The sequence below is a fragment of the Eretmochelys imbricata genome, chromosome 2 (assembly GCF_965152235.1).
Source record: "Eretmochelys imbricata isolate rEreImb1 chromosome 2, rEreImb1.hap1, whole genome shotgun sequence".
NCBI lineage: Eukaryota > Metazoa > Chordata > Testudines > Cheloniidae > Eretmochelys > Eretmochelys imbricata.
The window spans coordinates 71,284,329-71,306,520 of NC_135573.1; the positions used below are offsets into that span (position 1 = coordinate 71,284,329).

At 38.7% G+C, this 22,192-nt stretch overlaps 1 protein-coding gene across 1 annotated transcript in view; it reads left to right on the plus strand.

The window, feature by feature from the left end:
• The window catches only part of PXDNL (peroxidasin like), a 270,806-nt gene that overhangs the window by 133,562 nt on the left and 115,052 nt on the right, over positions 1-22,192 (plus strand). Inside the window, exons 3-4 of the mRNA XM_077808684.1 lie at positions 1,595-1,666; positions 10,465-10,536. Coding sequence (XP_077664810.1) covers positions 1,595-1,666; positions 10,465-10,536 — 144 coding nt within the window. The remainder of the gene's footprint in view (positions 1-1,594; positions 1,667-10,464; positions 10,537-22,192) is intronic.

The window sequence follows — 22,192 nt, forward strand, 5'->3', positions numbered from 1 at the left end:
AATAAAACCCTGGAAAGTGACGTTTCTGATTATAAAACACATTCAATTGTTAATGATTTAAATGTATTCCATTTCTGTAATGAATTAAAACATTTCCAAGTAAGCCTGAAAGATAGATCAAAATGTAACGTATCTTTGGATTATCCAAATTCCTAACAAATTATGACTGGGAAATCATGACTCCACAGATATGAGACATTTGAAACATTTATTAACTCATCTTATTTGTTCAAAAGTAATCTAGACCAGTACTAGACCTTTTTTGCCTAAATTATTGATTGTACAGAACAAAAACTGAATATCAGAAATAGGAGAATACTATTCAGACATTTGAAGCTCAAAACTGGTACAATACAGAGATAGAGTATTCATTTGTATCTGTCTTATCACAAGGATATGTTCCATACGTATGTCAAGGGAACATTAAGGTTGAATGGTCAGGCATCAAAAAGTTAGGAAACACCAAAGCTGAGGTTCCATATACAGCATGGTATAGCTTTGCATACTCTTTGCGCAGGTGTAAATGACTACACAAGGGATGATCCATGGGGAATGAGACCTAAGATTTCAATAGATTGGAAGTCACAGAAGAGGTGGGACCACATTTACCCCAAGGAGGTGGAAACTCTTCTCACGGCTACATCTGGAAAATGGAAGTGGTGGAATAAAATCTATGTTCTGGTGCCCTTATGATCTCTTATCCACCAAAAATGTTTGTATGTACCTTTTCACTTATAAGTGCATAAAAGTGCCCTCTTTATTTTAAGAATTTAATACTTTTTGCTGAAGTTTTGAAGACTAAACCATTTTCTTTCCCAAAATGGACAGGCTTGCCTCTGGTGTCGGACTTTAACAGTAACAAGAAAAAAACACAACAAAAATGAATTGTTCACATGAAGGGCTTAAGTCTGACATGCTCTTCGAAAGGACTGTTTCATTTTAGTGTGGTGCAGGACTTGCTGGAATACTGAAGTCTGCACAATGAGTTCTTTTCCCTAACACATTCAGATGCAGCTGCCTTGATTAGTTTACTTTCAGTGTAGTTCAAGTATCTGTGCCTAGACAGGGTACCTGAATGAAAAAATACATTTCCGTCCTTCATGGAAATGCCTTGGATGAAATCCTGGTCCCACTGAACTCAATGAGACTTTTACTGTTGACTTCAGTGGAGTCAGGATTTCATCCATCATGTGAACTTCAAGGGAAAACAGTGTCCCTCTAATACAGAAATATTATAATTTTCATTTACCAGACAGGCAGTGCAGAGTTTTGGTGAATAATTTGTGTATGAATTGTTTGTTGTTAAAATTAAACTTGTCCCTGCCAGCATCAATTTCACTGTCTGTGATGCTAATTATTTTATGATTATTGAGTGCAACCATGAAGAGAGGGGTTTAATTGGGAAAAAAATTGTTCCACACACTTCTAGTTTTTCTTAATGCTAAAATATGTTTTAATAGTCTATGTTGGTAAAATATTTAAATCTACTTTGGTTCAATCAGATGATCTTTATTATTTTCTAACTTGCTGTTATTGAGAATTAAATTGTTGTGTATGATTCTTAAAATAGTACTATTTTTTTGCCTTTTTACAGTCTTCTGAATAACAACCAAATCCAGAAGATTTCCAGAAATGCTTTTGAAGGGCTTGAAAATCTGCAATACCTGTAAGTCAAAATGGAAATTTAATATTTTCAGTGATAAAGAGTGATCGTTAACCCTCTGTGTTTTTGACTATAAATGCTGTATGCTCTTGTTAGGAAGCATTGTCAGTCCTGGCTAAAAAACTGTCTGCTCATCTGCAAGCTGTCATACTTTGTGTGTGTGCACACACTGAATATTGTACAGTGCGACATAACGAAGCAGCAACGCTGAATGGTACCATTCTGATTTTAGAGCATTTGCACAGATGCAAATGACTGCCCAGGGTGCAAGGATGTGTAGGATCAGGCCCTCAGTTCACCAGTGCAGGGTTGTTGGTTTTTTTTACTGCTTTCATTAGTTTCCATTGAAAATATAATTTGCATGTGTGACTGCACCTGTTGATTTTGTTTTTTTGAAGAATCTGAGTCTCATTTGTTCTATTTTTTCTATGCATCTCCCATATGTAAATAAGGTTTGACATAACTGTGATATTCCATATTGTTTTTTGTGTATGAAAAATGTGCCTTCGGTTAGGTACCATTTGGATTCACAATAATACTGAGTTTCAGGAACTTTCATCTGAAAACTGTTTTCATGACACCTTAAGGTTGAATTGTTTGCTATTAAAATTAAACTTGCTCCTGAGAGCATCCATTACACTGTCTGTGATGCTTATTATTTTGTTGTTGTTGAGTGCAACCATGAGGTTCAAATGAGACAAATGAGAACAGCCTTAAGGTATCATGAAAATAGTTTTCAGATGAAAGTTCCTGAAACTCTCAGTATGATTGTGAATCCAAATAACATAATAAATATTAAAAGATTCATGTTGCATATAGTCCTTTCATCAACTCAGTGTATAGAAAAATAGCCCTTTAACTATTCAAATAAACAGATAAGTAAATGCCATGTTCTCATTCAAAGTTAATTTTTCTGGAAATTCATGTTTTAGTTCAAGGCGAAAGCCTTTTCTCTCATGAGGATTTTGAGTTTGCACAAGTATCACAATTTATTTTATTCCAAATCCTACAATTTAAAGTAAAGCTTTTGTGATTTCCTTGTAACTCCAACATATAAGTGAATGTTTTACACATACATTTAATTAATTAATAAATAACATTTTTTTTAACCATTTGGTAAACACAGGATCTATGTATTCTATTATTCTGTGTTTAAAATAATGTAATTGCTGGAACTTCCTCCATTTTGTAATGGCACCCAGGGGACATTATGGTGAAGAGGATCCTAGGAGCACAGTTCCCTGAAATTTCCCATCCAGTCTCCAATGTGCCGTCTGTGCTAGCATCTTAGATTTGCTGTGCCAGTTTTATGCCATCTCAGGATTCCACTTCCTCCAGGGAATCTTTAGCTGAAACATCATCCTGGGCTTGCAGATATGTGATTATATATGACAGTGTCATAGTTAAAGGGAAGTTCTGAGAAACAAAAGGGCAAAGTTAGAACATAATAGCAGAAATGAGCCACTCACTTATAGACAGCCCCCCAAGCTGAAGCAAATACTCACCAGCAACCACACACCAAAAACACTAACCCAGGAACCTATCCTTGCAACAAAGCCCATTGCCAACTCTGTCCACATATTTATTCAAGTGACACCATCATAGGACATAATCACATTAGCCATGCCATCAGGAGCTCATTCACCTGCACATCTACAAATGTGATATATGCCATCCCGTGCCAGCAACGCTCCTCTGCCATGTACATTGGCCAAACCATTTATTCTTTTGCACAGAGATTGTCCGGACACAAATTGAATCACAACATTCAAAAACTGGTAGGAGAGCACTTCAACCGCTCTGGCCACTCAGTAAAAGATTTAAGGGTGGCAATTTTGCAACAGAAAAGCTTCAAAAACAGACTCCAATGAGAAACTGCTGAGCTTGAATTAATATGCAAACTAGATACCATTAACTTGGGTTTGAATAGACTGGAAGTGGCTGGGTCATTTCACATACTGAATCTGTTTTCCGATGTTAAGTATCCTCACACCTTCTTGTCAACTGTCTAAATGGGCCATCCTGATTATCACTACAAAAGTTTTTTTCTCCTACTGATAATAGCTCATCTTAACTAATTAGCCTCTCACAATTTGTGTGATAACTTCCAACTTGTGTGTGTGTGTGTATATATATCTATATATATCTCTTCCTATATGTTCCATTCTATGCATCCGATGAAGTGAGCTGTAGCTCATGAAAGCTTATGCTCTAATAAATTTGTTAGTCTCTAAGGTGCCACAAGTACTCTTGTTCTTTTCACTATCCAATGAATTTCCCAATGATGGACGTGGAGGGAGAAGAAAAGCTGGTTGTGAATGAAGTTTAATATTATTACCATTATGTATTCATTCACCCCCTTACCACCACTGCTGTGGAAAAGTGAAGCACTATGGACTTGCCAATCCTTCTCTACAAGCTCAAACATATGTTATTCCATTATCGTTTTGCTGTCATTGAATTTAGTATATTTGGTCCATTCTGCTTGTTCTTGATAGTGGCATACACAAACCTATATAATTTTTTTAATGTAGGTCAAGCCATTTTTTGTCATAACATAACAAACATGGGGGAACATACATATCTGCTCTTATGCAAATTTCTGAAGATGGACTAACCTAAGTGGAACAAGAATTGAGCATAGAAGCATCTGGTAGTTCTTCTAACTCACAAGTTATTTCAAACTTTGGAGATCTGCAGTGCGGCTTAGAAGACAGAATTGAGACCTACATTTGCTCTTCTCTTTTCTTGTCATGGCATCTGGCTAGACAGAAAGGTTATGGATAATTTGTTTCTTCTTAATCCTCAAGGAAAAAAATTGTCCATCAAACAATCACAGTGTATAGGGTGACAATTCAAAAGGAAACGTTAAGGCTGTCATCTTTTCCCTGCATAATCTCGTTCACTTGACGCACTTGTTCTCCACTGGGAAGGTTGGAAATTGGCTTCATTCATCCAAGTGCTAATCAGTGCACTGAGCACATCACTTCACTTTCCAGACTAAGCCGTCATATATTAAACTTTGCTTTTTACAATTGTCATGAAAGTTTTCACAACCACAGCTAACACTGAAAATATACATTCTGATTTTAATGTATTTCTCTTCAGTGTAATATGTCCTTTCCCATGTTACATTGTTGTTAATCTATATCATTACAAAACACAATATCTACATCAAGATCACGCTCTTCTGCAGAAAAGTTTGGGTGTGTCCCTATTTAATTGACACAGATTTGTCTCCTGTAACCTATTCAGTCCTAATTTATTTTATAAAGCTCTTTAGCCTTATTCGCTAAAATATGTAACTGTTTTCATAAATATGGAGAGCCCAAGAAGCAAATTAAGCTTTTACAGAACGTAAGAGTGCTATGTAATAACAAATTTGTATTGTCAGTGTCCTGAACTGATTGGTCTGATGTATGACTTTCCTAGCTTTAGCTAAACAGTCCCAAACATATGGCAAATGTGTTCTTCAAATGGGTAACAGTAAATGTTTTTTCTGAGAAATTGCCCAACATGTAACACAGTGGATTCTCTCCTTTTTTCTTGTGTAGGTAAAATCTTTAACCATGTTTATGATTAAAATAGGAATCCAAGCCCAATCAATATACCCTCCTCTGCCAACAAACTATTACATGTAATTTCCAAGGCTAGTGCTAATTGAGGTGATTCCTGAAGACATGAGAGCTCCTGAGCATGAGAATCCCATACTTTGTCATTTGTCCCATCGCCAAAATATTTTGGTGCTGATTTTTAGACCCACAATTACCCCCACATATATTTTCCCTCTCTTTCTTTCTTTGTATTACTCTGTGGATCAAAGGCTCCAATCAGGATCATGCTCTGATGTGCTAGGTGCTTTACAAACAGATAGATCTTAGGAGCAGGCACCATGTTTCCCTAACTGTCTAATTTGAAGTGAGGTGCAATCTATGAGTGTGTATAAAACCATATATCTCTAGGGTACCCTTCAGTGTAGTAGTCTAATATTTAGTAAGCATCACAGCAGAAGTAGGTCTTGGTACAGAGAGGCTGTGGGACTGTCAGATTAGGTCAAGGAAGTCAGTCTAAAGTTAAAGGGCAGCATGGGAGTGTCATGATGTCTGGAGTGAATCACAACTGTGAATGCCTTACTCAGGGTAGACTGTCAGAAAACAGGGCAGACACCCCAAACTGCTGGTACGTTCTATAATGAGGTTTCATCAAACCAGAAACAACTGGATCAATATACCAGTCTTATGGAGTCACATACAGTCCCGTTAGACTCTCCAGTCTATCTCACCACTGAGACAAACTGAACTTTGTGATAATGGTTGCTTAAACCAAAAATCACACCACATCAGGTGGCTCTTAGTCCCTATAGACCAGTCACTTACTTCAGATCAATTGGTACTCCAGATCTACCAAAGACAACACTGGCAGCCAATTCTATAGAAAACTAATTAAAAATGTGTTAGCTAAGAAAAGTAAATAAGAGTTATTGAGAGGTTAAAGCAGGTAAATATATATGTTTATATAGTGTTGGTCATGGAGGGACGTTCCCCTGAAACACTGCAGAGATCTCTCTAATGGGAGAGCTGACTTGGTGCAATGGGAGAAGACTTGTGGGAGGGAAGCAGGTCTTGGAACTCTCAGATAGGATGCCTGGAGAGTTGGACCCTGGAACAGGAGCTAAAGGAACTGGGACAGAATGGTTAATGACTCTCAAGTGCGTAAACTGGGAAGGATGACCTTAGAATGGGGTTGAAGAGCTGCTGTGTTCTGACCTTGTTTTATTTTGGGTTTTTGAGAGGAACTGTTTTTACTAGAAGGGATCTGCAGGGTGTGGCCCTCTATATGTATAAAAGGATCTGAATTTGCTGCTGCAAGAGAAAATATTCCTTTGCATGGGGCACTGTAAAGGGGAAACTGAGGAAGATTTCCGGGGAGGGCTCCCTTATGATGCATCCATTTACCGATAATTGAAGTGACAAAGCAGGTGTCACTCCCCTTGTCATTTACTTCTGACAATGGTGAGTTCAACACCCCTGGTTTGGCCCAGGGGGAAACTGAAGGAAAGAACTTTGAGTGGATAAAAACCCAACCCCTGAAGCTCAGGAGAGATGGGGGGGCAGTGTCCTGCAGTGCAGACTGTCCCGAGTTCCAGAAGTGGGGTATGTGGGATCAGCTAGGTCTGCTTAAGCTTTAGGTAAAATAGGTGTAGCTTCAAAGGTGCAGCCAGCTCTGAACTGTGAGGCCACCACCCCAAATCCTACCCCACGCAAAGTTTTTACACGTAAAAGGGATAAGCGCCAGAGATGTCAGGAAATCCATTTGGGACTTTGCTGATGATTTTACATGGAAGGCACTCAGATACCACGGTGTGGGGAGGCAGTCTAAAGCCCTAAGAGAGACAGAGGTGTAGGATTTACTATCAGTCACTTATGAATTATTCTGCAAATGAAAAGGGAGATTCTGCTGTTCCAGTTTTGCACCTTTGTGATGGGGGGGAGCAGATTATCTGAGCTGAGATCTTTCATATAGATGTGCTAGTGAAATCTTGCCTTAAGACTCTTCATTGTTCTAGACTTGGTGTATGATTTTCAGTGGCAGCTTTGAATCGGGATTTCCTTCGTGCCAAGGTTAACTTTTATTTGGTGACATTCTGCTGCATTTAACTGGTATAAGTGATCCATGAAATAGTGGCATTTCCATGGCAAGGAGCAGGGCACTTCCATTAAAACTGTAACTGTTACGCCAAAGCTGGGATTGCTTCTAGCGGTGTAACAATATTTTGTCGTTTTGTTTTCTATTTCACACTCAGCTTTTAAAATCAGTGGTATGTTTTAAATTCATGCCACAATTCTCCTAGTAATTCAGGCAAGTGAGGAAGTGCCTGGTGTGAAATTTTATTATTGCAGCCGTACTTTGCAAAATTCAAGAGAGAAAAATCTGTTTTAGAGGGTCTGCTTGTGTAAGCTGCAGATGCCTTTCATTTTCCCTTAAATGTTAATTTGTGGGGGTTTTGGCGCTTTTTATTAACACACAACATTCTCATGTTTGTTTCTGGAGAGAGGACTTTGAGAGTTACTTTTGCAATGTCTGATTTGCAGTTAAGTCAATTTGCTTTCTCTTCATTCAACCAATAGTTCGTACACACTCTTTGGCCTTGTCTACCCTACAGATGCTTTGTGGACATAGCTATAGCAGCAGGTGCAGCATATGCCAACAGAAGGAGTTTTTCTGTCAGCATAGTAACACCGCCTCCCCGAATGACATTAGCTCTGCAGACAGAGGCACTCTTCTGTTGACACAGCTGCATCTACACTGGGGGTTTTGCTGGGATAGCTATTTCACTAGGGATGTGTGTGTTTTTTCACACCCCGACCAACACAGCTATGCTGACAAAACTTTGTAGTGTAGTTCTGGCCTTTGTTATGAATGATTTTACATGCAACATGCTGTCCTGCAGTCTAGTGTGTTTTCATTTGGCCAAGAGGTCTTTTAGTACTAGTGACGGCATATCTTGGTGTATAACTTTCACATACTTTTATGTTGTTTATTTTCTGAAATTGTCATCCTTTAAGTCAGTATTTTTCAGATTGTGAAACTGCCCTCCCTGGGGAGATTGACTTCTTCAGAGAAAGATGGAGTATGATCAAAGGGAAACAAAAAGAGGAATTTGTTTATTTTGTTTGTTTGTTTCTACTTAAGAAGCAGAAAAAACAGAAACCCTATTTCCAACATACCAATGACAAGTTCCTCGTCATAGCATTTTCACAAACAGGAAACTCACTAAGAAATAGCAACTATGCCAGTACATAATGCTGAAGGACAAAAATAGGGATAGAAGAGAGGAACAAAGGGAAAAGAGGCCGTTGGGAGAAGAAAAATGGAAGGCAAGAAAGTTTAAAAAAATGATTCTTTAAGACTTTAAGACTGGTAGAGGATGGAAAGAAACCAGAGTCCTATAAAGCTTTCAGTATATGAATTTGGCTTTGTGTTTTTGTAAGCTTTGGCTGACACACATACTCGAGGGAGGAGCATGGTCTAAATGAATAGACAAGTAAACTAATTCCCGGGAATGTGGTAGAGGCAGCCTAGGGGAAAGCATATCCCCACAACTGCCTGTTCATAGGTACTAGTCTTGGGAGACAAAGTCTGTCATGCTAGAAGGCATCCAAAGGAATATACAACTTACTATTATTAGATCAGGCCAGTTATCTGTGTAGCCCATTAACTTGTATCCCACAGTAGCCAGTACCAGATTCTTCAGAGGAAGGTGCAAGAGACTGTGCAGTAGGGATATCCTGTCCATGGGTAAGATTTCTTCCTGACCCCTATCAGTGGAAGGTTGGCTTATGCCATGCAGCATGTGGATTTATGGCTCTTTCCAGAAGCTTTTAGCTGTTGTTGCTCCTTCTTCTGACACCAGTGTCACCCTTTGCCAAGTAATAATGGATGTTTGAGGAAGATTGATTTACCAGTGAAGGCGAAATCAGTGACATGGAGTCAGGATGCATTTTTAATATAACTTGTTTATTTACACATGTACACCAGTCCTGGAACAGAGGCAGTCACAAACAGCACCCCAAATGCTCCCCCAAAATATCAGCCAACATACACAGACATGGGTCCCAAGAAACTATGCGGTACCAAATATAGAAAATATAGCAAGAAACAAACTCCCCTATCTGCCAGTTTGTCTCAACGATGTCTGCATAACAAAAACTAATATTACACCATTTCTTCAAAGACTAAGAATGTGTTAAGAAAAAAAAAAAAACTTGTAGACCATGTGTCGTGACCTCATGACTCTGGTCATAACATTATATTATTTTTATGTTTGCTATTGTAACTCTGATGTTCTTGTTCATATAAATGTCTAATCATGTTTTGATTCCTGTTAATCTCTTACGCTTATGCTCAAATAAATTGGTTAGTCTCTAAGGTGCCACAAATACTCCTTTTCTTTTTGCCAATACAGACTAACACAGCTGTTACTCTGAAACCTATATTTAGATAGTTAAGGTTAAAAAGAGGAAATGCTAGGATTAGGGAGTGACATTCTTCTCATTCAGCAAATGACTTCATTCGGGCTATGCTCATGCCCCTTTTGTATTTGCTTTTCACAAAGATTCAAACAATCAACTATTTGCATGCAAATGTTTGTGTGAATTTGAATTTGAAAGGTAAATTTGAAATTTGCTTGCTCAAATATTTACAGAAACTTTATTTTGTACCAGCAGTGCTCATAAGATCAACCACTCAGTGAACAGGTACAATGCCATATAGCTCATCTGAGCAATCACAAGTAACCAACACAACTTGGGAACCTAGTTATGCAGGAATTGCCATTCTAGTTCGAAATATTGGTCCATCTTGTCCAGTATCCTGCCTCCAATAGTGGCCAGAATTAGTGGATTTAGATGACAGTATAAGCACGTGTGATCAACCCAGAAATGTGTTTAAAAAAAAAAAACCACGGAAAAAATTGAATAACATACATGTAAGGAAATCATAGTCTTAAAGGCTAAATATGTGTGATAGATTGTTGTGCATTGTTTGCTTGGCTCTGCTGACAAGTATCCAGTCTGAACAGCCTCTTGTTTTCCTTAAATATATCTGTATATGCTCTATAGGTTAGCTTTAGCATTAGAAAAAAATACTGATATGTTTATCCAATACGTATTTTTTTACCTTGTCACTCAGGAGATTCCATAATGTCCTTAATACATTTAATGACTTAATTCTAAAAGAAGACAAGTTAATGCAGTGTTTGAGTCTGCTATTTCTCATTGCAATAATTTGTTTTTTTGCAGTTTCTTGTACAAGAATGAAATCCACACAATAGACCAGCACGCATTCAAAGGACTTGGATCATTGGAGCAGCTGTAAGTAACACAATGCAATTGATTAAAATGTCTGTGGTATAATTCCCTGATTTTATTTAAAAATTAGAGAGATAAATTGAACTGCAATTCTATAGCCAGAGTCAGTTAGAGTACAATAATATGCAACAATGTATCTTCAACTGTTGTCTCAGAATGGAAGAAGATATACAGCAGGGATAACTTTTAGATAGATTCATAGATATTAAGGTCCGAAGGGACCATTATGATCATCTAGTCTGACCTCCTGCACAATGCAGGCCACAGAATCTCAATTCACTGTGATAAAATATTAAAACATTTCCAAATGTTTATAGTACTTTAGCTGCCTAGCTTTCTAAATATGAACATCATCCTACATAGACACAGTCTGCCAAACATTTTCATAATCACAGAGTGAAATATGAATCATAAAATGTGGGGAAAATACATAAAATGTTAAAGGTTTACTGAGCCAAAGTCTGATATATGCTATTCTCAATTTTCAGTAGTTATCAGTAAATATTTTTCTTGAAAACCACAGTCATTTAAGACACTTTCCAAATTAATTATGGCTTCAAGATTACTTTTATTGCAAAATGGAGATTTTGTTTGTGTTAGGCTAGAAAATGCACAATATTACTTATTTGCTATTGTAAAGACATTTACTATCAGAAATTACTGGAGCTACTGAGAATCATGTTTTTAAAACTTAGTAATTCTCAGGATGACATCTAATTATTGCATGAATGACTCTGTGTCATTACCTCAACAATTCTGCCTATAAAAGCTGTTATAGACATTAATTATTCCATAAGTTGAAAATGTTATGTTCTGAATTTATTGTCCTTACTTAGCATTCATTTCCATATAACACTAAAACAGATGTAATACAATTAAGTGATCAAAACGTTGGCTACTTTTGCATGCTTAAATGCTTAGATGTATTGATGTAGGTGCGCCATATGTTAATTGGAATATCAGGAAATACAATACAACCTCCAAGCCATGTCCTTATCTTGTACTTTTTCCCCAATAAGATCTCCAATATTCAGCCTTTTCTCTCTGAACATATACTAAGGCTCTCATCCAGGCCCTTGTGACTTCAAACTTTGAAGCTTTTCCTGTCACCTAACATTCCCTCTTCAGATCCATTCAAAATGCTGCTGCTAAGATTGTCTTCCTGTTACTGTAGCCATGTTGTCTCCCTTTCAAAGGCCTCTCATCTGGCCCCCTATTTACCCCCATATCAAATAGTTACAAGCCTCTTGTTCTTGAGTAAAATTTTCAGAAGTGCCTAAATGAATTGCTCCCCTTCACAATTTAACACCATCATACATATCCTTTCTTTTATATTATATTCCCCCCTCCACTCCACTCTACCATTGGTGCCAACCATTGTTGCTCACTTGTCAGCTTCTCCCATAAATTTCATCACGCCTTCTTCCATGCCATCACTTATGCATCAAACACCCTCACCGAACTGATCTGTAGAGCAGCAACCATGCCCTTTTAAGAATCTACTTCTATTGTGATGTCTCCAGTAAACTGCCAACTGATAATGGCTATTCAGGTGCCCAGTAGAGACTGCTGCCACCATTATATTGCTATCTATTCTGTATTTATATCTTTTAAAAAGAAGAAAAATCCCCCTCAGTCCTGTAAATTGTGTATATAGCCTGTCTAAGTACCTGTATCTTCATGTCACCTTCCTGCCACACCTTCCAGTCTAAGTACCCACCCCTTCCTCCCTCCACCCTAGTTTGTTACACTAGCATATCATGTTTTGCCTTAATTCCAATCGTAAGCTGCTTTTGGAACAGGGACTGTCTCTCACTGTGTGTTTTGCACCATGCCCAGTGTAATAGTTGAGGCTTCTGAATAGTAACCATAATGTATACAGTAGCACATTAATACACTCTCTTCCCCCCACTGCCACCTCACAGTTCAGAGCACCATTTGGCCCTGAGCCTCTTGTCCTGACATTCTTTAGAAACAGTCAGGTAGCAGGTAGAGCTACTACAGTCAGACTATTATGGTACTGTGGTTGTTCATGTAAGGTGAGGTTTCCTACGTAAGTTAGGAGCTACGTCCCATTAACTTTCAAAGGGACTTGTGCTTCCAAAGTCTTTTTACTAATTTTTGAAAATCTCTCCCTTATGGTATTTCGTAATTCTCTCAAGTGTACCTGGGGCAATTTTACTTAAGGAAAGCTGCCTCCATCAATTTGTTTTTTTATCAACGCCCTTGCAATTTTGTGTCCGGCACAACAAAATCAGATAATTAGATTTGAGTGTTCAGTGGCTCAACATTTATCTATTTATTTTTAACCTAGTCATAGTTTTTCATCAGGACACTGCAGAACTGCCCAGTCATGCCTTTCTATCCCTCCAGATGTCATTGTTACCTCAGAAGAGGATGCTACCCCAATACAGTGAAGAAATCTGGCAGATTAAATTGAGTTTCTTCATTTGCCTGCGTGTACGTTCTCTTTCATTCAGGGACAATTTAAAAAAATTAAAATCTGTCCAAAATGTTCCAACCTGGGTGCTTAAAGTTCAGCTTCTAAATCCATATTTAGGCTCGCAAATATAAAATTGGCCTGATTTTCAGAGGGCTGAATGGATTTAAGAAAATGGGTTTGAAAATGTTGGCCTTTTGCTCTATGTGACAGACAAGTCTCTGTTATATGCTACAGTTATCCTTAGCTTAAAAAAAAAGTCAAGAAAATAGGCTAGTTTGGTATTTTGACTGAAGAAATCTCTCCTAAAAAGGTTTCAGAGTAGCAGCCGTGTTAGTCTGTATCCACAAAAAGAAAAGGAGGACTTGTGACACCTTGGAGACTAACAAATTTATAAATAAATTTATAAATAAATTTCTTAGTCTCTAAGGTGCCACAAGTCCTGCTTTTCTTTCTCCTAAAAAGGAAGTTGAGCTTTTTGAGCAAAGACTTAATTGGCAACTTTGGACACTGGAAGATGTCCTTTAGCATTCCATTAAGGTTATGATGTCATCAAAGCATAGTCAAAACACATTTTTAGTGCTACATTACTCATTCCGTGCCCCTCCTCACAACTATCTGAATCCTGCTCAAGTCAGGTTGGTACATGAATTCACTCAGCAGTGTCCACTTGTCATCACTAAGGGGCATTTGAGATCAGCTCCTGAAAAATGTCCATTGTATTCCCCTATGTCCTTTTTCACATTGGCAGGAGGAGGGATGACCTTTCAAAATGTACAGTTAGTAGAAAGTTTAGGACAGACTGGGAGCTATAAAAACTGGGATGGACCTATCTGTTGATCTTTCCAAGAGAGGGAGACACAGACTCCCCATCCGTTCTCCCAACTAGGCTGCTGATCTATTCCACATCCCAAGGTAGCTGTGAGGACATTTATTTACAGGAGCATCTGGCTCAGGATGTGACCTTGGATGACAGAGCCCAAAATAATCATGATCTGATGAAGAGACATTTAAACTACTGCAATGGGGTTGGGTGTCACAAGGAAGCTTGTGCTGCTTTTCCCAGTTTTGTTAGTGGCAGTGGGTGGTATGGGAGGAGTTTTGATGCTTAAGCATTAATTGGAGGATGAAAAGAAAGGCAAAATGAAAAGGGGACTAAGCTTTTAAATGACAAGTGGGTGGAAGAACATCAGAGTTTGCAATGCATATTCTCTCTTTCTTATAAGCTCTAGTGGAGGCAGGGAGTGGAATCATTAAAACTATAAAAATGTTGTTGTACAAAATACGTTTGGGTTTTGTTTATTTGTTTAGTTTAACTTGGAGAAAAATAAGTTAAATTAAAAATACCCAGTAATAGTTTTGCTTTAAAATGCACTGTTTGTGCCAAAAGCTTGTGTGCATGTTGTAGACGTTTACTTTTAATTTTCATCTCTAAGACATTTATTTATCCACATCCAGCTGGCTTGAATAACTGCCATGAACATTTTCCTATATATGTACAAAACCTGCTTGCCTGCCCTTGACTGGTGACAGTAGAAAAACAAATGATGGTATTTTACATGCCTGTCAAAAATATATATATATTACTTGCGCAGAATGAATGGGTGAGCCAAATTTTGCAAAGCTGTCAGACATGTTTTTAGCTTTTGAGAGAGAGCTCTTTTCTCCAGCTGCAGATTTCTCTGAAGCCACTGGAAACATTATATATCTAATACCAATCTCCAGTCGAAACACAATTTGTAAATAGAGTTGGAAATAAAGAATTTTAACCAAAACTGAACATGGGTAAGTGCGAATCAGATCCAAACAACTTTGGCATAGACCACTGTGTGAGTAGTTAAATCAGAATGGGAACTAAATGCCTTGGGTTTGATCTTTTTTTAATGGAAAAATATATTGTCAATTTATGAGGTATACACTCTAGATGATCTCTAAAAGAGAGCTGCATCTATTTTGCCCAGTCCAGCCATCTGAAAATCCATAATGTCAAAAGTGCCCCCCCCCCCCATGAACGAACTTTGAAATGTATTTGATAATGTTTTTAACAAATGCATTTTGCTAAATAGTGACTTTGTTTGCGATACTAACAGTGCAGAACGTTAACACAGCTGACGGTAAATAAGTTTCCATTCTGCTGTAGTAGTAGATTAACAGCCAAAGAGAAATTTAATTATTAAAAGTAAACATTTTTGACCAAATGGTGCCCTCTTAGGGTAGGACTAGAATACAGTTGGAGGTGTGAGTGCAGCTCATGTAGGCATCTGCGCGGTAGCTTTACTTTAGCTAGCAAAACTAAAAATAGTAATGAAGAGACAGTGGCTGTGAGAGCCCGCCCTGACCCTGGGTAAGTACCTCTGCTTCCTCACTGCTATTTTTAGCCACACTAGCACACTTACAGCTCATGTAGGCACACCCACCCTAGCTTTAATCACACCTGTGATTGCAATGTAGACATTCTTCAGTTGAACTAAGGGTAGCTCTGTTATAATACCTGTGTTCTAGGGGACAGTCACCACGCTCCCTACAGCCAAACACCTTTGCAGTAATCTGTGAAGTGAGCAGGAGGTTTTCTTTCCCTTCTCTCCCTCCACCCTTCCTGACTACAGACTTGTATATAGAAAGCTAAGACTGCAAGCCAGACTGAAGCCATTTTTTCCTCATTAACCAAGAAGGCCATATATGCACCTTAGCTCACTCTCTCGTCACCTTCTGGACAACTTGGCAGTGGTGTTGATTAACTAAAGAAGGAACGGTTGGCCCCCATACGATGTTACAGGGAAGAAATGAGGGAAGGATATCAGTCTCTAAGAAAGAGTCAGCAAACCTTCTGGGTCACAGAAGGAATGTGTGTGTGTGTGGGCAGGAGCGGGGGAGTATCATCTGCTATCATTGTAAGACTCAGATACCAGTATTTCAGTGAGCCCTATTGCAACACTGTTAATATCTGAATATAATAAATTACTTTGTTAGTATTATGCTGTGATTAAACTCTAGTGGCACCCATAGTCCCTGATCAGGATTGAGGCGCCACCTAGTTATACGCTCTAGAAACACCTAAGAAGATACTGTTCTTGTGCTGAAGAGTTTGTGGTCTGACCAGTGACATATGAGGGAAAGGAGAGGGATACAATCAAATATATACCTCCCGCCCCTGCCCCCCCCCCCATTTCAAAAAAATAAAAACTCACTGCCTTTTATCCAGAGGGTTTCTTGTCCCTGTAAAACATGATGTCTGAGTAGGCTCAGCAAAATAAAGGGAAAAAAACAACATAGAAACTGTTTTCTATTGTGATTAGAGCAGGAGGTTGGGAATCCAGAACTCCTGATTTGCAGTATTAAAGTAAATCGTGTAAATCTCAGATACTCCATTTTCCTATAGGTAAAATCACTATAATAATACTTAAGCTCTTTCACCGATAAGGGAGGTAACGAATATTTGAGCAGTATGTTGAGATCTTCAGTTGAAAGACACTATAGAAATACCCATGTATTATATTAATCTCTATTGTGATGTACTGTATCACACTGAAATGACTCATGCAGATGATGTACAAATTAAGCTATGTGCCCTTTATTAGGATAGACTGTACCTGTCGTCGTAGAAGAAATGCATGGGAAAACAATTCAGTAACTTTCAGCAGTTTCTTAATCAAGGAAGTGTTTCCCATTATGCAGAGATAAATTAAGAAAGCAACTAGAGTAACCAGAAACAATCTGTTACAGTGAACATTAATCAAAAGCAACATTAGGTTTCCTCTGAATTCAGAGAGTGATCAAAAGAAAGGAAAATAACAACACTCCTGGCACTCCTCCCCCCGTCCCCCAACTAAACACACAACAAAAATTACTTTCTCTATTTGCTTTTAATTCAGAAAGACTTAGAAGAAATTTTCTGTTAATATATTATTGACAACCTACTGAGATCATAATCTGGAGTTAAGAGCTGTAATTAATCTTACACCTCTCTACGTTATTAATTTGAAGATGTACTACTTGTGATCATTTATAGGAAACCATGACTTTAAAAAATAAATAACAATAATTTAAAAAAACCAAAAACTTAAGTCAAAATGTATGGTGCACAATAACATATGAAACAACATCTTTTTTCTTATCAGCAGTATGTTATAGAATAGTAATCCAGCAATTATTTTCTTCAGAAATAACAAATTTAGTGTTGTTGTGAATAAGTTAGATCTCCCTGTGGCTTAATATTTTGAGAACCTGGACTACATGCTTGCTGTCTTTTAACTGTTTACAAACTCCTGCAACCCTCAGTGTAAAGGAAAATACTTTTTAATTTGAAAGCAGTTGTGTACTATTTTTCAGTGTCTAGAATTTTTCATACATTTTTTTTGTAAGTGTCCCTAACATATTGCTCCACATATATACACCTACATACACACTGTTGAATCTAAAACTGTGTACAATGTGTATTCAGAACAGACTGTGTAAATCTGACATTTTCTTTACAATAGATCATATTACATTCAAAACTGTATTAATGCAATCTTTAGGGTGTAAAGGTAGGGTTGCATCCTGCGGACACCTGGCTTATGCTTAACCTTATGCAAATAAGTTGTTTTATTGAGTTCAAGTCAACAGAACTGAGAGTTCCCTGGGACTGTTCACTTGTGTAAAGTTAATTATGTGCACAAGTGTTTGCTTGTTCATGGTCTTGAGCATTCAGTGGTCAGCACTTGCAAAAATTAAATGTTGCATGTGTAAGTTTAACTCTGCCCCAGAGGCAATAGGTGCCATATAAAAAACTTAAGATAAGCATAAACATTTGAATACAATCCTTAATTATGTACTCATGTACTATTTCTCAATAAAATAGAATACAGTTATTTTCTCACACCTTATGTGGTAAGGTCAGTGGTCATGAGCACAGTGTCCTAGGGACGTAACACTGCTGGCTGTTTCCATGTCCCGGACGGTCCACAGTCATTGCAGTAGATTCATGCTGTTAAACAGCAGTTGGAGGCACAGCAGGAACTATCCAGTCCCTTTTTTTGTAGGCTAGGATGAAAACATTCTGAAAACACCACACTTTAGAGGGATCAGAAGAAAGCCTGTGCCCTTGCTATGGTTTGGGAATTTCATAACCTCCTGCTTCTAAATCTCTTCTGCCTGGCCAAATACCATGATTGTCCCTGAGCAGAAAAAGCCCATCAGATACCTGCTCCTGACACTTCATTTGTAATATTCAAGCCCCAAGATGGTTCAAGTGCAAAGGCAACACAACGCATTTGGAAGAGGTTTGCTTCTGAATGTCGATAGAAGATGAATCATATGGATGCAAAAACATGCATACACAGTGGGTGTTTTGTGATATGAATGTTTATTGATGACAGACATTATATTAGATTTATGTCTATAAAGTGTGCTTAGGATATTTTTAACATGGGGAATGTGCATTATTCTTTCCTCACGTACAATTTTTTAAAACATGAAAACAAACAAAAATCTGGATGAGACTGGAAGTTAGGAGTTCTACTCCTAGTGCTCCCACCAATCTGATGTGTTTCCTTTGGCTAATCATTTCAGCTCTCCATTAGTTCTGTTTCCTGTTCCACCCTATATCTGCCTTATCTGTTTAGAAATTAAGCTCTGTGGAAGGGCAAAAACTGTCTTTCACTATGTGTATCCAGAGGGGCCTAGCAAAATGAGGCATCAATCTTGTTGAGAGCCTCCAGGAGCTACTGCAATACAAATAAATAATAATAAAACCAAACAAAAAAAAATCAAGAGAACAGATAAAGCATGAAAAGCTTCAGCTGAAAAGATGAGCATTTCAGACAGCTAAGAACGTGTGAAATCAGGAGGGTTATGATAGAAAGACTTTTGCAACCTTAACAGTAGCAGATGTCTCTAAGCACCTGCTATAATATATTAGGGAGAGAGAGTATTTAGACATAAAGCATTTATCTTGTCAGGGAGGGCAGGGAGCCGACAAATTCACAGAGTAACACTTGAACACCAATTTATCTGTCCAGTGGCCTAATAGACGTTAAGCTTATTATTAAGGGGAATTTAATCTTACGCTTTAAAAAGTCAAAGAACCTTGTACTGCCCTCACTTGCTACTCTCGTTTCTTCATGAAATTTGAACAAAGCATGCATATTGATTTGACTTACTGGCGAGTGGGTATTCTCCATTTTTTTCATGTTTATTTTTATGAAAGGAGGATGTATACACACCGAGACCACCTTAAACAAAGAATGTGGTAGCTTAACATATTTATCAAGTCTCCTCTGTGCTCAGTTGCATTACATATTTGTTGCTGCTGAAACTGGCTTCTAGAGGGTGGAGTAAGGTCCAAATCTTATTTCTAACACCCATCCCAAGAGGACGGTGTGCATGATGGGAATCGCTGTATAGACTGAGTAATCTTCCCCCAAAGCTGTGGGCAGTAGGATGCTACTTCATGGCTGCTAGTGCATCCTCAAAACTCTACAGTATTTGGTTTAGTCTTTGTAGGTTTTTTAGATGACATTTATTACTATAGTGTCTGAGCACCTCAGAAACATTTGTGGATTCAGCCTCAAACGTCTTTTAACTATCATCTCCATTTCACAGGGACCCGAAGCACAGAGATTAAATGATTCACTCAAGGTTGCACAGCAAGTTTATGGCATATCCAGGAACAGAACTTGGATCCCCAAAGTCCCAGCCTGATCCCTTAACCTCCCTAATGCAGCCCCATGGCCTGTGGAGGAAAACAGTCTACGGCTCTGTGTAGTTGTAGAAGCACCAGTTCTTCCCCTCCAGCACCTATGTGCCCAGGGCCTGGAAGCACCTGTGGTGCAGAGCTTCTTTGCATGTAAGTCTCAGATCCCGTTGTGTGAACTCTTCAAATCTTGTCCCCTTCTTTCCATGTGCACGAGTTCCCCTGCGTCAGGCCCCGCCTGCAGTGGTACAGAGATAGGCATCATTGTAAGTTCCTGAAGGAGGGTGAAGATAGCTTCTATGCCTGTGCTTATGGTGGCTAGGTCTATGACTGTACCACAGCCAAATGTTTCAAAGTTGGACACCAAGGCTGGACTTTTTATAAGTGTTCAGCATTGGTCTAACTCACCTCCCATTGAAATCAATGGCAAAATTCCCATTGACTTTAATGGGAGAGGAGTTAGCCCTTTGCTGAATGCTTTTGAAAATCCCACCTTTCATTCATATTCAGCCCCCTACATAATTGGCCTGATTTCAGAAAGGACTGAACTCCCATATCTTCCATGAAATTAGTTGCACTGAAAATCTGGCTACTTTTATATAGGTACCTAAATGTCGTTTTTTTCCTGTTTTCTTTTTAAATCTTGGTTCATAAATAATGGTTAACTTTCAAAAAATATGTGCAGAAATCTGTACATTTTATTTTCAGCTTGGACTGGCAGTAGAAATACTGGACCACATCCTCTAAGGTGCTGAAGTCTTTGGCTCCAATTTTCCACTATATGTGAGCTGAGCTTGGACATGATTGAGAGTGGTGGCCTTTGGGAGCTGACTGTGGCTCCTTGATTCAGAACCACACAGTCCTGGAACAAATTACAGTTCTGCTGCACAATACTTCCTCCCCACCCTGACCCATCCATGTCCTGTCCCTAGAATACCCCAGAACCTCCTGTCTCCATCTCTTTATACTAGGAAGAGAGGGATGACAGCTGGCAGAAGAGGCAGTACCATTACCCCTGCCATCTGTACACAAGTGGAGAGTTCCCCTTCACAGCAGTAATTCTCATCGAGCAATTTTAGCCATTTCAAGGTCATTTTGTACTACTTAAATGCATTTCAGATAATTTGGTCTTTCAGACTCATTGACTTTCCTGGGGACTGAGGTCACTCAGGACCTCGCAGGTGGCAGTCGGGACATGTCAGGATAGAGCCCCCTGTATATTTGCAGTACTACCAACCTTGCAAAAAAGCAAGGACTGCTTAGCCTGTTCACAAAAGATCTATTGACTGATAGCCAGAGCAAAAATCTTTTAATAAGCTTCAGAAATGTTGAGCCTTATCTATCACTTATACAAAACCTACACTACATTGAAAATACTTTAATTAAATAAATACCTTCATTTCTAAACCGTACCTAACTTTGTCTGGCTATTGGGAATTCACTTTGTCAGAAATTCCTAAATCTGGGTGGATGCTTAACAGGCAATTGAGTCTGGAAAATTTGCATCAGTTGATCAAGATTCAGGTACTGCTCAGTGTGTTGGCAGCCTGTAGCATCCTGCTAAGTAATAAAACTACTAACTTAGAGAAATTGAGTGTGATGTCACTGGCTTCAAAGGAAACCATTGTAAGGTTTATAATTGGAAAATAGGCCTCAAAAAGGAGAACAGATAACGATAAAAGCAGGAAGAAGCCAGCCAGAGACTGAAGCCAGCACAGCATACAGAAAACCTTTCAAGCAGATGCTGTTGCCCTGGGAGTAAATGGGGTAAAATGGGGTTCAGCTGCGGCCACCATTCCCCTCACAACCGAGAGCCCTCAAACCCAGAACTGTGTCAGGGCGACAGCCCCTCCAGAAGTGCTGTGACCCATTGGGGTGCCCCATTTCCCCTAGCCATTGGGCCCTTGGAAAAGAGACAACAAGGAGGAGCCAGCAAGAGAGTGATGCTGGCAGAGCAGCTGCAGAAAGCAGTTCAAGCAGTTCAACCAATGAACACAGATGATGTCATCAGAGCGCTTTCTGCAGTTTTTGCTCTGGGCATTCTCTCCTCTGTGCTGATTGGCTGTTTGCTCCAACCCTCCACTGCTCATTCCTTCCTCTCTCTAACTCCTTCCCCCTTTTTTCCTTTGTATTTCTATGTAGCTAAATCTCCTCCTAACATAACCCCCCATGAAAGGATTCCAATAATAAAACAAGAGGGACATACTCATATCTCTAGTATGATATGTGCATCCATCACATTGTTCACTCTGCTTGTGTTCTTTCCCTTTCCTTTCCCTTTGCCTGTCTTGTCTATTTAGGGTAGAAGTCCTTCAGGGCAGAGATATTCTCTCATTATGTGTTTGGGTGATGCCTGGCAAAATGGGGCTCCATTCTTGGCTTGCCCCTAATAAATACTATACTACTCTACTATAATAAATATGACTGATAAGCATAATAGCAGCAGCAGGTTTAAATTTGTAGCGTATTATACTGGACATTTTCACAAGTATATTTTGGAATAAAGGGTTTAAGACCTGTGCAGAGTGTGCATGTGTGTTCTGAAT